General features: G+C 35.3%; 1 protein-coding gene across 2 annotated transcripts in view; it reads left to right on the top strand.

Moving 5' to 3' along the window:
* Positions 1–16889, top strand: part of ASPM (asp (abnormal spindle) homolog, microcephaly associated (Drosophila)) — a 62433-nt gene that overhangs the window by 29423 nt on the left and 16121 nt on the right. Inside the window, exon 18 of one of the 2 annotated variants that reach the window (XM_011951610.1) lies at positions 11728–16482. The exons of the other annotated variant lie outside the window; for it this stretch is intronic. Coding sequence (XP_011807000.1) covers positions 11728–16482 — 4755 coding nt within the window. The remainder of the gene's footprint in view (positions 1–11727; positions 16483–16889) is intronic. 2 annotated transcript variants of the gene reach the window in all.

The following is a 16889-nucleotide window of genomic DNA, read 5'->3' as shown; positions in this document are numbered from 1 at the left end:
CTCTCCCATCCCAGCTCAAGCTAACCATTATGCTAATCATACCATTTTCCTAAGTGTTTTCTTTAAACATAATAATTTAGTTTTGCTTACTTTTTGAATTGTTACAGATGAGTTCAAACCATATAAATTCTTTGATGTGATATTATAACATTTTTTGAGATTTATCAGCGTTGTTGAGTATAGCCATGGTTTAATTTTTTTATTTCGTATTCTGCACTATACTTAATCTGCTCTATTTTTGATGAACATTTGGCTTTCCAGTTTTGAGCGATTATGATTAAAGGTATTATGAACATGTCTTTTGGTGTGAAGTGTGTTCAGTCTCTTCAATTGTACTAGGAGTACAATTGTTCTTAAGGCATATAGGCATACCTTGTTTTATTGCTCTTTGCATTATTGTGCTTTGCAACTATTGAGTGTTTTACGAATTGAAGGTTTGTGGGAACCCTGTGTTAAGTAAGTCTGTCAACATTTTTTCCAACAGGATATGCTCACTTTGTATTTGTGTCATATTTTGGTAATTCTCACAATATTTCCAACTTTTTCATTAGTACTACATCTATTATGGTAATCTGAGATTAATGATCTTTGATAGGAAGTGTGAGTGATCTAGATAGAAGATGAAACCAGCCACAACATTCACATAAGCCAAAGCCTAATCCAGAGAAGGCCCAAAGTCTATTCAGTTCTACAAAGGCTGACAGAAGTAAGGAAGCTGCAAAAATTTTGAAGTTAGCAGAGAATAGTTCATGAAGTTTAAGGAAATAAGCTGTTCCCATAACATAAAAGTGCAAGGTAAAGCATCAAGTGCTGATGTAGAAGCTGCAGCAAGTTATTCAGAGGATCTGGCTAAGATCATTAATAAAAGTGGCTACACTAAACAAAAGTTTTCAGAAGACAAAACAGACTTCTATTAAAAAAAGATGCCATCTAAGACTTTTGCATCTAGAAAGGGGAAATCAATTTCTGGCTTCAAAGATTCAAAGGAGAAATTTACTCTCTTGTTAGGGGCTAATGCAACTGGTGGCTTTAAGTTGAAGCCAATGCTTATTTATCCTTCTGAAAATCCTAGGATCCTTAAGAATTATGCTAAATATACTCTGACTGTACACTATAAATGGAACAACAAAGTCTGGATGACAGTACATTTGTTTATAGCAGGGTTTACTGAATATTCTAAGTCCATTGTTGAGACCTACTACACAGAAAAGAAGATTCCTTTTAAAATATTACTGTTCATTGACAGTGCCCCTGGTCATGGACATGGACAAGGAGAGGAATGTTGTTTTCATGCCTGCTAACACAACATCGATTCTGCAGTACATGGATAAAAATTAATTTGAGTTTTAAGTCGTATTATTTAAGAAACACATTTTTGTAAGGCTATGGCTGCAATGTATAGTGATTCCTTTGACGGATCTGGGTAAAGTTAATTGAAAACCTACTAGAAAGGATTCATCATTTTAGGTGCCATCAAAAACATTAATGATTCATAGGAGGAGGTCAAAATATCAACATTAACAGGAGTTTGGAACAAGTTGATTCCAACCAACTTTCGTGGGTGACTTTGATTGGTTAAAGATTTCATTGGAGGAAGTAATTGTGGATGTGGTAGAAATAGCAAGAGAACTAGAATTAGAAGTGGTGACTGAAGGTGTGCTGAATTGCAGCAATCTCATGATATAAGTTGAACAGATGAGGAGTTGCTTCTTACAGATGAGCAAACAAAGTGGTTTCTTGAAATGGGATCTACTCCTGGTAGCCAAATGTGGTAGCTCATTCCTATAATCTCAACAACTTGGGAGGCTAAAGTGGGAGGATGGCTTGAGGCTAAGAGTTCGAGATCAGCCTGGGCAACAAAGTGAGACCCCATTTAAAAATAAAAATAAGCTGGGCATGATGGCTCATGCCTGTAATCCCAAGCACTTTGGGAGGCTGAGGCAGGCAGATCATGTGAGGTAAGGAGTTTGAGACCAGCCTGGCCAACATGGAGAAACTCCATCTCCACTAAAAATACAGAAATTAGCCAGGCATGGGGGTGCATGCCTGTAATCCCAGGCTACTTGGGAGGCTGAGACAGGAGAATCACTTGAACCTGAGAGGCGGGGGTTGCAGTGAGCCAAGATCACATCATTGCACTTCAGCCTGGGAGACAGAGCGAGACTCCGTCTCAAAAAATAAAAAAAATAACTAGCCAAGTGTGGTGGCACACACCCATAGTCCCAGCTACTCACTCAGGAGGCTGAGGTGGGAGGATCCCTTGAACCTGGAAGTTCAAGGCAGCAGTAAGCCATAATTGCACCACTGCACTCCAGCCTGGGCGACACAGTGAGACCCTAACTGTTAACAAAAAAAAAAAAAAAAAAAAAATCTACTTTTTGTAAAATTTAAAACAGTATATAAATTTAGTTGATAAAGCAGCAGCAGGCTTTGGGAGGATTGACCCCAATTTTAAAAGAATCTCTACTCTGGGTAAAATACTAATAAGTGGCATTGCATGCTATGGAGCTGTCTTTTCTGAATAAGAAGTCAATCAATGCAGCAAACTTCATTGTTGTCTTATATTTAAAAAATTGCCAAAGCCATCTTCAACAACTACCATTCTGATCAGTCAGCAACCATCAACATTAAGGTAAGACCCTCCACTAGCAAAAAGATTACAATTTGCTGAAGGCTCACATGGTTCTTAGCATTTTTAGCAATTTAGTATTTTTAAATTTAGGTATGTACATTGTAGTTTTTTAGACATAATGCTTTTGCACACTTAATAGACTGCAGTATAGTGTAAAGATGACTTCAGTATGTATTGGGAAACCAAAAAATTTTTGTGACTCACTTTATTGTAATATTTGCTTTATTGTGGTGGTCTGGAACTGAACCTGCTATATGTTTGAGATATGCCTATATGTATTTCAACTTTAGTAGACACTGCCCAAGAGTTGTTTAAAGTACTTGCAAAGATTTAAACCCACCAGGTGTTTATGACCATTCACATGACTCCATGTCTACATGAACATTTGGAAATTGTCTTTTTAATTTTAGCCATTCTGGTGATTATGTAGTAGTACTTAGAGTAGTTTTAATTTGATTTTTCTTCATTAATGATGTTGAACAACTTTTCCATTTTGGAAATCTTTTGTGAAGTATTATTTTGAGCATCTTTTAAAACTGTTTTAGTTTGTTTGCCTTCTTGTGAATTTATAAAAGAGCTTTATACTATGATCGTTATTAGGCCTCTATTTGATATGTGTGTTGTATCTTCTCCCAAGCTATAACTTACTGTTTTATATCTTACTAATGAAATTTCTTGTTTTTCTTTTATGGTTAGTGTTTTTTTGTGTACTATTTAAGGAGTGTTTCTTGATCTTCTTTATCTTAAGGCCTTGTAGATGTATGCCTACCTTATACTCTAGAAGCACGAATGTTTTGTTTTCCTCATTTTGATCTCACCTAAAATTAATTTTTAGATGATTTGTTTTAGAAGACATTTAAAAAATATATGGATATCCAGTTGTTTCAACATGTTTTACTGAAATTACCATCCTTGCCCTGTTGCCATGGTACCTTCAGTATACATTATATATTCTTTTTTTGTTTCTTCTACTTCTATTTTAGATTCTGGGGATATGTGAGCAGATAGGTTACATGGGTAAATTGCATGTCACTAAGCCTTAGTGTACAAATGATCCTGTCACCCAGGTATTGAACACAGTACCTGATAGTCTTCCAACCCATGCTTCCGCCTGACTTGCCCTCATCAAGCAGTCCCAGTGTCTGTTTTTCCCATCTTTGTGTCCATATGTATTCAGTGTTTAGCTCCCACTTATAAGTGAGAATATGTGATATTTGGTTTTCTGTTCCTGTGTTACTTTACTTAGGATAATGGCCTCCAGATGCATGCACATTACTACAAAGGACATAATTTCTTTCTTTTTTTTTTTTTAATGGCTGCATAGTATTCCATGGTGCTTATGTGCTACATTTCCTTTTTTTTGAAAATGGCCTTTTATTTTAGGTTTAGGGGTACATGTACAGGTTTGTTATATGAACCCCAAAATTTGAGTCAGATTTCAGTTAATTTAGAAAGTTTGCTTTGCCAAAGTTGAGGATGTGTACCCATTACACTGCATCAGGAAGTCGTGACATGTGCCCAAGGTGGTCAGGGCACAGCTTGGTTTTACACATTTTAGTGAGACATGAGACATCAATCAATATATGTAAGAAGTACACTGGTTTAGTCTGGAAAGTCAGGATAACTTGAAACAAACACAGGAAGATCCGAAACAGGGAGAGGGCTTCCAGGTCAGATAGGTGAGAGACAAACAGTTGTATTCTTTCGAATTTCTGATTAGCCTTTCTAAAGGAGGCATCAGATATGCATTTACCTCAGTGAGCATAGGAATAGCTGAGTAGAATGGGAGACAGGTTTGCCTTAAACAGTTTCCAGCTTGAGTTTTTCTTTAAGCTTAGTGATTTGGGGGGTCCAATTTATTTTTTTTTCACAGTTATATAGTTAGACTTGTGTCATGGGGGTTTGTTGTACAGATTATTTTGTCACCCAAGTATTAAGCCTAGTACCCATTCATTATTTTTCCTGATCCTTTCTCTCCTCCCACCCTTCACCCTCCAACAGACCCCAGTGTGTGTTTCCCTCTATGTGTCCATGTTTTCTCATTGTTTAGCTCCCACTTATAAGTGAGAACGTGCAGTATTTGGTTTTCTGTTCCCATGTTAGTTTGCTAAGGATAATGACCTCCCGCTCCATCCATGTCCCTGCAAAGGGCATGATTTCATTCTTATTGCTGCGTAGTATTCCATGGTTGTGTATGTACCACATTTTCTTTATCCAGTCTGTCATTGATGGACAGTTAGGTTGATTCCATGTCTTTGCTATTGTGAATATTGCTGCAGTGAACATCATGCATGCTTCTTTATGATTGAACAATTTATATTCCTGTGGGTAAATACCCATTAATGGGATTGCTGGGTTGAATAGTATTTCTGTTTTTAGGGCTTTGAGGAATCACCACACTGTCTTCCACAATGGTTGAGCTAATTTACACTCCCACCAACAGTGTATAAGCATTCCTTTTTCTCTACAACCTCGCCAGCATCTGACTTTTTCACTTTTTAATAATAGCCATTATGATTGGTGTGAGATAGTATCTTATCGTGGTTTTGATTTGCATTTCTCTAATCATCAGTGATGTTGACCTTTTTTCATATGATTGTTGGCCGCATGTATGTCTCCATAGTGTGTATGTACCACATTTTCTTTATCCAGTCCCCTGCTGATGGGCATCTTGGTTGATTCCATGTCTTTGCTATTGTGAATAGTTCTGCGATGAACATGTGGATCCATGTATCTTTTTGGTAGAATGATTTCTTTTCCTTTGGGTATATACCCAGTAGTGGGTTTGCTGGATCAAACAGAAGTTCTCTTTTAAGTTCTTTGAGAAATCTCCAAATTGATTTTCACAGTAGCCGAACATTTCCGCCAGCAGTATATAAGTGTTCTCTTTTCTCTGTAACCTTGCCAGCATCTGTTTTTTGACTTTTTAATAACAGCCGTCTTGATGGGTGAGATGGTATCTCTCTGTGGTTCTGATTTGCATTTTCCTGATGTTTAGTGATGATGGGCATTTTTTCATAGATTTCTTGGCCGCATGTGTCTTCCTTTGAGAGGGGTCCATGTCCTTTGCCCATTTTTTAGTGGTGTTATTTGCTTTTTGAATTAAGTTCCTTATAGATGCTGGATATTAGACCTTTGTTAGATACATTGTTCACAAATATTTTCTTCCATTCTTTAGGTTGTCTATTTATTCTGTTGATAGTTTATTTTGCTCTGCAGAAGCTCTTTAATTAGGTCCCATTTGTCAAGTATTGTTTTTGTTGCAATCGCTTTTGGGGACTTTGTTATAAATTCTTTCCCAAGGCTGATATCCGGAGTGGCATTTCCTAGGTTTTCTTCTAGGGTTTTTATTGGTTTGGGTCTTACATTTAAGTCCTTAATCCATTTTCAGTTAATTTTTTGTATGTGGTGAAAGGAAAGGGTCCAATTTTAATCTTCTGCACTGACCATTTATTGAATAGCATATCCTTTCCCCATTGTTGGTAATGTCAAAGATCTATGTCAAAGATCAGGTGGTTTTAGATATGTGACTTTATTTCTGGGTTCTCTACCCTGTTCTATTTGTGTAGCAGACATCAACTATTCTTATATGTGTGATTCTGTTTCTAGTATTTCTTTCTATTCAGTTGGTCCATTTGTCTATCTTTGAGCCTCGCACTGTGGCGGTAGGTGAAATCTGGATATCTAGTAGGTAAATCCTCCTTCTTTGTTAGTGATTTGCACATGATTTCTCCCAATCTGCAGTTTGTCTTTTTATTCTTGTAACAGGGATTTTTGTTCAGCAGAAGTATTTCATTTTGATGGAATCCAATTATCACTTTTCTTCTTTTATGGATTATGCTTTTAGCATAGTACTCTAAAAGTTTTATAATTTTTCATTCTAAATTTTGACCTATGATGTATTTTGTGTTAGTTCTCATCTAAGGTAAGGGTTAGGTCAATGTTCACTTTTTTTACATATATGTGTCCAATTATTCCGACACTATTTGTCATAAAAAACTATTCTTTCCACATTGAAATGTCTTTGTACCTTTGTCATAAATCAGTTGGTCACATGTGTGTTGATCGTCTGGACTGTATTTTGTTTCATTAATACATGTGTCTATACCTTCACCAATACCACAGTTTCTTGATTACTGCAGCTTTATAGTGAGCCTTAATGGATATTGTGATTCTTCCAATTTTATTATTTTTTCAAAATGAGTTGGAATTTTCTAGTTGCCTTGTCTTTCCATTTAAGTTTTAGGTTAGTTTTTCTATGTCCTCAAAAAATACTGCCAAATTTTGATTGAAATTGCATCACATTTACAGATATTTTGAGGTGCCCTGATAACTTTACTATGTAGATTATTCTGATTCATAAAGGTGATATATATCTCCATTTATTTAGATCTTTGAGTTGTTCATCATCAGCTTTTTGTTAGATTCATACCTCAGTATCTTATTTATGTTGGAGCTATTATAAATAATATTGCTTTTTAATTTCAGTTCCCATTTCTTTTTTATAAACATTCATCTTTATGTGTTAACCCTTTAACATATAACAGGGTTAACTATTAATCCTGTTAAAAAAAAAACTCACTTATTTCTATAACGTTTTTATGTTTGTTTTTGTTTTAGATTATTTGAGATTTTCTACATAGACAGTCATGTTGTCTGCCTTTCTTTCCAATCTAAATACTCTTTTTATTTTTTATTTTCCCCACCTATTTTATTGGCTAAGAATTCCAGTATGATGCTAAACAGGAGTGGTAAGATTCAATATGTTTGCCTTGTTCACACATTAAGTATGATATAGGCTGTAGTTTTCTTGTAGATGCCCTTTATCAGGTTGAAGGAGTCTTTGTTTCTTAGCTTACTGAGAGTTTTATCACGTATAGATTTGGGTTTCATTAAATACTTTTTCTCCTTCAATGCATATATTAACATTTATTGGGTTTCTAATCTTACAGTGAACTTATATTCTAAGGATAAAATTCAAATATTAGTGATGTATTTTTTTATATACGTTGATATTTTATTAATTCCACTTGCTAGTATTTTATTGAAGAGTTCTGCATCTGTGTAATGAGTTGGGAAGTTTCAGGGTCTTTTATGTTTTCTGGAAGAGGTTGTTGACATTTGGTATTATTTTGTCTTTAGTCATTTTAAAAAACTCACTAGTGATACTATCTTAGAGTGGAAATTTCTATTTTATTTTATTTTTTTCCTCTTTTTTTACCTGACATAATTGTGCATATTCATAAAGCACATAGTGATGTTTTGATAAAAATACCGTATAGTGATCACATTAAGACAATTAGCATATTCATCATCTCAAACATTATTCTTCTCTGGATTTTCTTTTCTTTTTTTTTTTTTTTGAGACAGGGTCTTGCTCTGTCGCCCAGGCCAGAGCGCAGTGGTGCAAACACGGCTCACTGCAGCCTCAATCTCCTAGACTCAAGCCATCATCCCACCTCAGCCTCCCAAGTAGCTGAGACTACAGGCATGTACCACCACACTCAACTAATTTTTATATTTTTTGTGGAGATAGAGTCTCACTATGTTGCCCAGACTGGTCTCAAACTCCTGGGCTCAAGTGATCCTCCTGCCTTGGCCTCCTAAAGTGCTAGGAGTACAGGTGTGAACTACTACACCTGGCCAGATTCTGTTTTTTAAATTTGTATAGAACTATTTATTTTTGATGAGTTTTGGCAGTTTCTAATTTTCAAAGAATTGGTCCATTTCATCCAAGTTGTTGAATTTACCATATGTATATACAAAGTATGTCTTTAATATCCTTTTGATGCCTGGGTAGCCTAAAGTGATATTCCCTTTTTTATTCCTGATGTTGATAATTTGTATCTTCTCTTTTCTTCTTTGTCAGTCTTGCTAGAGTTTTAACTCTCTTGATCTTTTCAGTGGACAACCCTTTGGCTTCATTGGTCTCTGCTCAGTATTTATTATTTCTTGTTTTGATTAATTTGCTTTTCTTTCTACAGTTTCTTTAAGTATAATCTTGAGTAACTGATTTGAGTCCTTCCACTTTTAATGTAACCACTAATGGTATAAATTTTCTTTTAAGTACAGGTTTAGCCACATACTACAAATTTTGATATCATATTTTTTTCATTCAGTTCAAATAGTTTTTAATTTCTCTTGAGTCTTTTTCTATGATTAAAAGTTTCAGAATATGTTATTTACTTTCTAAATGTTTGGAGATTTTCCTATTATTTTTCTGTTAGTGACTTTTTGTTCAATTCCATTATGACCAGAGCACATACTGTGATTTTAATTCTTTCCTATTTAATAATGTTTCATTTGTGACCCGCAATATGGTCTATCATGGTCAGAGGCTGACATATCTGCAGGCCAAATTTGGCCTACCATGTGTTTTTATAAATAGAATTTTTTAGAATATGGCTACAACTATTTGTTTATGTGTTATTTGGGAGCTGCTTTTGTACTATAATAGCGAATTGACTTGTTGCAGCAGAATTGGCCCACGTAGCTGAGATATTTGCCATCTTGGCTGTCATCTCCATTCTGCTATTGTACCGTACCAGTGTATTTTCATTTTGGTTAGTGTGCTTTTCAGTTCTACCATTCTCACTTGGTTCTTACTCATATTTTTGATGTCTTTCCATTAGTTTCAACTTGTAGCATTTTTACTTTATCTGCTCTAAAGTCGTTGTCAGTTAATTCCAATTCCAGTGTCTTTGTCATCTCATCACTGGCGTCTATTGATTGTCTTTTCCTGTGTGAGTTGAAATTTTTCTGTTGTATGTCAAATAATTTTTAATTGAATTCTGTATGTTATGAGACTCTATGTTTTGTTTAAATACTATGGAGAATGTTGATATTTTAGTTTTAGCCGCTAGTTCACTCAATTGGATTCAGGCCATATGTTCTCATCAGCCTTCCATGGCATAGCTTCAATGGCAGTTCCTTTTTGAAAAGCTTTACAGTGATGTTTGTATCATATCAGTTTCATTATGTAACACCCAGAAGCCAGTCTGAGATCTAGATTGTGATCTGTATCTTATTCCATTCTTAAAGACTATAGCCTACTGTGGTTGAGATCCACATTGTGCACAGCTTGGTGGTGAACCTAGAAATTCATAAACAACATCATCAGATTGCTTCCCTGAGGTCCCCAGTCTCTGCCATCTCCCTAGTACCCTCTAGTTCCTCAGGGCTGCCTTGTTTCATCCTCTGACCAGAAAACTGGAGATCGAGTTACACTGCTCTACTGCATTATTTCCATGACTGTGCCCATATCTGAAGCAGAGAAACTCTTTTGTAAGAGGAAAAACAAAGTATGGCTCAGGTTATAGTTACTGGGAGAGATGAAGAATTGGGCTGTTAATGCAATCAACCTACGACAGATATCTATGGTAGAGTAGAAAGAACACTTGATTTTGGTGTGATAATCTAGGTCCTAATATCAATTATTTTTATTTGCTGTGGGACATCACAAAAAGTTTTGTAACATTAGTGTTCCTTTCTTAAGTGAAGAAAGAATGCCAACTTATTGTATTTTTATGAGAATTAAGTGAGAAAATTGTTTGTAATGTGCTCCTTAGTAAAAGCTATTTATTTTAAAGAACTGTATGACAATGGTGAAAAAATTGTTATTTTAATAAGCAAAACTTAGGAGAGTAGATGATCTTGTCTTCCATGTTTTATATCAACATTGATTAACATTTCAGTAATGGAGTAGTAATAGTAATTTAGAAAAAGTGATTATTGAAGTATAAAACAATCAGTACACACTCATTCTTCAATTTCTTAGTTTGAGGATTTTACATAGAAATATCTGTTGGGGGTAGGTGCTCAAAAGAAAAATCATATCTGCATTTCTGAGTACTATTACTGCTTTACTTTGCCCTAATTTAAAACTCTACTTTATGTAGAGTTCATTGTTTTCAAAATACTTTTGTACAAATAAGTTTGACTGCTGTTGGATAAATATTTTAATTAGTTGTGCATCTCTTCTTGGTAAGAGAAACAATATGTATACAATCATTTCCTGTCAGGTTGAAGAGTACAAATAAAACCTCACGTAATGTTTAGTAGAGAAAGAAGGCAATAAAACATATAGGAAAAGGGTCAGGAAAAGGGATGTACATGTTTTCCTTAAGTCTCCTCACCCATGGATAGGTATACTTAGGCTAGTCATAGCTGCAAGTAAACTCGATACTGCTATAGGATAGTGAGGTACCCAGTCCCTATATTACTCTCCTTATATGTGAGAAAAAGTAAGATGTAGTAGAGAACAACCCCTCCATGCCACCCCAATCTTAGCAATGTTTGGAGTATTTGTACAAAGGAATGCTCTTATTGCTAAAACATCTAGAACTTAACTACCATTAGCCTGGGACCATTTTAGATACCAGCAACTGGAATTAGCTTGAGAGTTTGTAGCTCTTTTTGTTGAGCCAACACATTGTTGAGTTAACCATTGTAACCATGGCTTTTCAAAAGACAAAAGTTTTGTCATTTCTCAAGTCCTGCTAGAATTCTACTTTTAAGCCATGTATTTCTAGTTCCTAAATTTGGAAAAAGGAAGTAATTTTATTCTTAATGAAAATAATGACTCTGAGAGTGATCTGGTTCATTTATTCCTAAGCTCCTATATTTATATTATCAGGCCTGTAATGTGATGATGCAGGATCCTTCACATAAAGAGTTTCTAGTCATCATAAGGTAGCTTAGAAACATTGAAATAAGGGGACCATATAAGGCCCAGAAATAAACTCATAGGAAATTACTTAGAATCAATAGATAGCAAAGAATATTTCTGTAGTTTTATTTTGACTCTTTTGCTTCTAATATAACATAAACTTGCTTATGTTTCTTATGACTCTGGAATACAAAAGCAGTATATAAATATAATGAGGATTTGGATGGATTTCTGAATTGGCTACAGCTATTTCAATGTAAAAACTAAACTAAAAACAAAGGGGACAACTATCTCTCAAAAAATAATTAGTTTTCTAATTCAGTGTGTTTATTTTTAAGCAGAATGTTAGAAAAATTAGTATTGTCAAAAGTGTTAAATATAGGAAGCTATGCCTATTTAACTTTGTGTCCTTTCTTACCTTTTCCAGGGTTATTGGAGAAGATATTCCACTAGAAAAAGATTTCTGAAATTGAAATATTATTCAATCATCCTGCAATCTAGGATAAGAATGATAATTGCTGTTACATCTTATAAACGATATCTTTGGGCTACAGTTACAATTCAGAGGCATTGGCGTGCTTATTTAAGAAGAAAACAAGATCAACAAAGATATGAAATGCTAAAATCATCATCTCTTATAATCCAATCTATGTTCAGAAAATGGAAGCAACGTAAAATGCAATCACAAGTAAAAGCTACAGTAATATTGCAAAGAGCTTTTAGAGAATGGCATTTAAGGAAACGAGCTAAAGAAGAAAATTCTGCTATTGTCATACAATCATGGTATAGAATGCATAAAGAATTAAGGAAATACATTTATATTAGGTCTTGTGTTATTGTCATTCAGAAAAGATTTCGGTGCTTCCAAGCCCAAAAGTTATATAAAAGAAAAAAAGAGTCCATACTAACTATCCAGAAGTACTACAAAGCATATCTGAAAGGAAAGATTGAGCGCACCAACTATTTGCAGAAACGAGCTGCAGCCATTCAATTGCAAGCTGCTTTTAGGAGACTGAAAGCTCATAATTTATGTAGACAAATTAGAGCTGCTTGTGTTATTCAGTCATACTGGAGAATGAGACAAGACAGAGTTCGATTTTTAAACCTTAAGAAGACTATTATCAAATTTCAGGCACACATAAGAAAACATCAACAGTTACAGAAATATAAGAAGATGAAGAAAGCAGCTGTTATAATTCAGACTCATTTCCGAGCTTACATTTTTGCCAGGAAAGTTCTAGCATCTTACCAGAAAACACGCTCCGCTGTCATTGTGCTACAGTCTGCATATAGAGGGATGCAAGCCAGGAAAATGTATATTCACATCCTCACATCTGTTATAAAGATTCAATCATATTATCGTGCTTATGTTTCTAAAAAGGAATTTTTGAGTCTAAAAAATGCTACAATAAAATTGCAGTCAATTGTTAAGATGAAGCAAACACGTAAACAATATTTGCATTTAAGAGCAGCTGCACTATTTATCCAGCAATGTTACCGTTCCAAAAAAATAGCTACACAAAAGAGAGAAGAGTATATGCAGATGCGGGAATCTTGTATCAAACTGCAAGCTTTTGTTAGAGGATACCTGGTCCGAAAGCAGATGAGGTTACAAAGAAAAGCTGTTATTTCACTACAGTCTTATTTCAGAATGAGAAAGGCTCGGCAGTACTACCTGAAAATGTATAAAGCAATTATTGTCATTCAGAATTACTATCATGCATACAAAGCACAGGTCAATCAGAGGAAGAAGTTCTTGCGAGTCAAAAAAGCAGCTACTTGCTTGCAAGCAGCTTACAGAGGTTACAAAATACGTCAGCTAATCAAACAACAATCTATAGCTGCTGTTAAAATTCAGTCTGCTTTTAGAGGCTATAATAAAAGGGTAAAATATCAATCTGTGCTTCAATCTATTATAAAGATTCAGAGATGGTACAGGGCATACAAGACTCTTCATGATACAAGAACACATTTTTTAAAGACAAAGGCAGCTGTGGTTTCCCTCCAGTCTGCTTATCGTGGCTGGAAGGTTCGGAAACAGATTAGAAGGGAACATCAAGCTGCCTTGAAGATTCAGTCTGCTTTTAGAATGGCCAAGGCCCAGAAGCAGTTTAGATTGTTTAAAACAGCAGCATTAGTCATCCAGCAAAATTTCAGAGCATGGACTGCAGGAAGGAAGCAACGTATGGAGTATATTGAACTCCGTCATGCGGTACTAATACTTCAATCAATGTGGAAGGGAAAAACACTGAGAAGACAGCTTCAAAGGCAACATAAATGTGCTATCATCATACAGTCATACTATAGAATGCATGTGCAACAAAAGAAGTGGAAAATCATGAAAAAAGCTGCTCTTCTGATTCAAAAGTATTATAAGGCTTACAGTATTGGAAGAGAACAGCATCACTTATATTTGAAAACAAAAGCCGCTGTAGTAACTTTACAGTCAGCTTATCGTGGTATGAAAGTGAGAAAAAGAATAAAGGATTGCAACAAAGCAGCAGTCACTATACAGTCTAAATACAGAGCTTACAAAACCAAAAAGAAATATGCAACCTATAGAGCTTCAGCTATTATAATTCAGAGATGGTATCGAGGTATTAAAATTACACACCGTCAGCATAAGGAGTATCTTAATTTGAAGAAGACAGCAATTAAAATCCAATCTGTTTATAGAGGTATTAGAGTTAGAAGACACATTCAACACATGCACAGGGCAGCCACTTATATTAAAGCCATGTTTAAAATGCATCAGTCAAGAATAAGTTACCATACAATGAGAAAAGCAGCTATTGTTATTCAAGTAAGATTTAGAGCATATTATCAAGGTAAAATGCAGCGTGAAAAGTACCTGACAATTTTGAAAGCTGTTAAAATCCTTCAGGCAAGTTTTAGAGGAGTAAGAGTTAGATGGACTCTTAGAAAGATGCAGATTGCAGCAACACTCATTCAGTCAAACTATAGAAGATACAAACAGCAAACATATTTTAATAAGTTAAAGAAAATAACAAAAACAATACAGCAAAGATACCGGGCAGTGAAGGAAAGAAACATACAATTTCAAAGGTATAACAAACTGAGGCATTCTGTAATATATATTCAGGCTATTTTTAGGGGAAAGAAAGCTAGAAGACATTTAAAAATGATGCATGTAGCCGCAACCCTCATTCAGAGGAGATTTAGAACTCTAATGATGAGAAGAAGATTCCTGTCTCTTAAGAAAACTGCTGTTTGGATTCAGAGAAAATATCGGGCACATCTTTGTACAAAGCATCACTTACAGTTCCTTCAGGTACAAAATGCAGTTATTAAAATCCAGTCATCATACAGAAGATGGATGATAAGGAAAAAGATGCGAGAGATGCACAGGGCTGCTACTTTCATCCAGGCTACTTTCAGAATGCAGAGAGTACATATGAGATATCAGGCTTTGAAACAGGCCTCTGTTGTGATCCAACAGCAATACCAAGCAAACAGAGCTGCAAAACTGCAGAGGCAGCATTATCTCAGACAAAGACATTCTGCTGTGATCCTTCAGGCTGCATTCAGGGGTATGAAAACTAGAAGACATCTGAAGAGTATGCATTCCTCTGCAACCCTTATTCAGAGTAGGTTTAGATCATTACTGGTGAGGAGAAGATTCATTTCCCTCAAAAAAGCTACTATTTTTGTTCAGAGGAAATATCGAGCCACCATTTGTGCCAAACATAAATTGCACCAATTCTTGCAGTTACGAAAGGCAGCCATTACAGTACAGTCATCTTACAGAAGACTGATGGTAAAAAAGAAGTTGCAAGAAATGCAAAGGGCTGCAGTTCTCATTCAGGCTACTTTCAGGATGCACAGAACATATGTTACATTTCAGACTTGGAAACAGGCCTCAATTCTAATTCAGCAACATTATCGAACATATAGAGCTGCAAAATTGCAAAAAGAAAATTATATCAGACAATGGCATTCTGCTGTGGTTATTCAGGCTGCATATAAAGGAATGAAAGCAAGACAACATTTAAGGGAAAAACACAAAGCTGCTATCATAATACAAAGCACATACAGAATGCATAGGCAGTATTGTTTCTACCAAAAGCTTCAGTGGGCTACAAAAATCATACAAGAAAAATATAGAGCAAATAAAAAGAAACAGAAAGTGCTTCAACACAATGAACTTAAGAAAGAGACTTGCGTTCAGGCAAGTTTTCAGGACATGAGCATGCAAAAACAGATTCAGGAACAGCACCAGGCTGCCATTATTATTCAGAAGCATTGTAAAGCCTTTAAAATAAGGAAGCATTATCTCCACCTTAGAGCAACAGTAGTTTCTATTCAAAGAAGATACAGAAAACTAACTGCAGTGCGTACCCAAGCAGTTATTTGTATACAGTCTTACTACAGAGGCTTTAAAGTACGAAGGGATATCCAAAATATGCACCGGGCTGCCACACTAATTCAGTCATTCTATCGAATGCACAGGGCCAAAGTTGATTATCAAACAAAGAAAACTGCAATTGTGGTTATACAGAATTATTATAGGTTGTATATTAGAGTAAAAACAGAAAGAAAAATCTTTTTAGCAGTTCAGAAATCTGTACGAACTATTCAGGCTGCTTTTAGAGGCATGAAAGTTAGACAAAAATTGAAAAACATATCAGAGGAAAAGATGGCAGCCATTGTTAACCAATCTGCACTCTGCTGTTACAGAAGTAAAACTCAGTATGAAGCTGTTCAAAGTGAAGGTGTTACGATTCAAGAGTGGTACAAAGCTTCTGGCCTTGCTTGTTCACAGGAAGCAGAGTATCATTCTCAAAGTAGGGCTGCAGTAACAATTCAAAAAGCTTTTCGTAGAATGGTCACAAGAAAAGTGGAAACACAGAAATGTGCTGCCCTGCGGATTCAGTTCTTCCTTCAGATGGCTGTGTATCGGAGAAGATTTGTTCAGCAGAAAAGAGCTGCTATCACTTTACAGCATTATTTTAGGACGTGGCAAACCAGAAAACAGTTTTTACTATATAGGAAAGCAGCAGTGGTTTTACAAAATCACTACAGAGCATTTCTGTCTGCAAAACATCAAAGACAAGTTTATTTACAGATCAGAAGCAGTGTTATCATTATTCAAGCTAGAAGTAAAGGATTTATACAGAAACGGAAGTTTCAGGAAATTAAAAATAGCACCATAAAAATTCAGGTATTTCTATATTTAATTTAAATATAAAAATGTGAGTCTTTGTTTTGACCAATATTTGTTAGAATGTATAAAATGAGCTTAAGCCGGTCATAAAGAATAATAGTTGAGGTGACCATTTATCTTCCAGAGTGGAACATTTTTGAAAGTGGGAAAGGGAACTAGTAAGTCAGCCAAGACAGCACAGAACTGGGATTGTTCTGGCCATGGTCACCCTGTGGTACATTTCATTGTGGGTTAATTGTAGCACTCTTAGAAGAATTTTGAGAAAATGGGAGCCCTCTTTGGCAAAGTTATTTCTTTAAGTGAGAAATGTAAGCTAAGATGAAACATTATTTGGCATACTATAGGCAAAATAGAGTAACTTTGTTCTTCTGATAATCTATTAACCAGAGCTGCTTGCTGCTTAG

This window comes from Colobus angolensis, unplaced genomic scaffold (assembly GCF_000951035.1).
Source record: "Colobus angolensis palliatus isolate OR3802 unplaced genomic scaffold, Cang.pa_1.0 Scaffold320, whole genome shotgun sequence".
NCBI classification, from domain to species: domain Eukaryota; kingdom Metazoa; phylum Chordata; class Mammalia; order Primates; family Cercopithecidae; genus Colobus; species Colobus angolensis.
The sequence above is the reverse complement of the archived record's forward strand: the minus strand, read 5'-3'. Positions and strand labels throughout refer to the sequence as shown.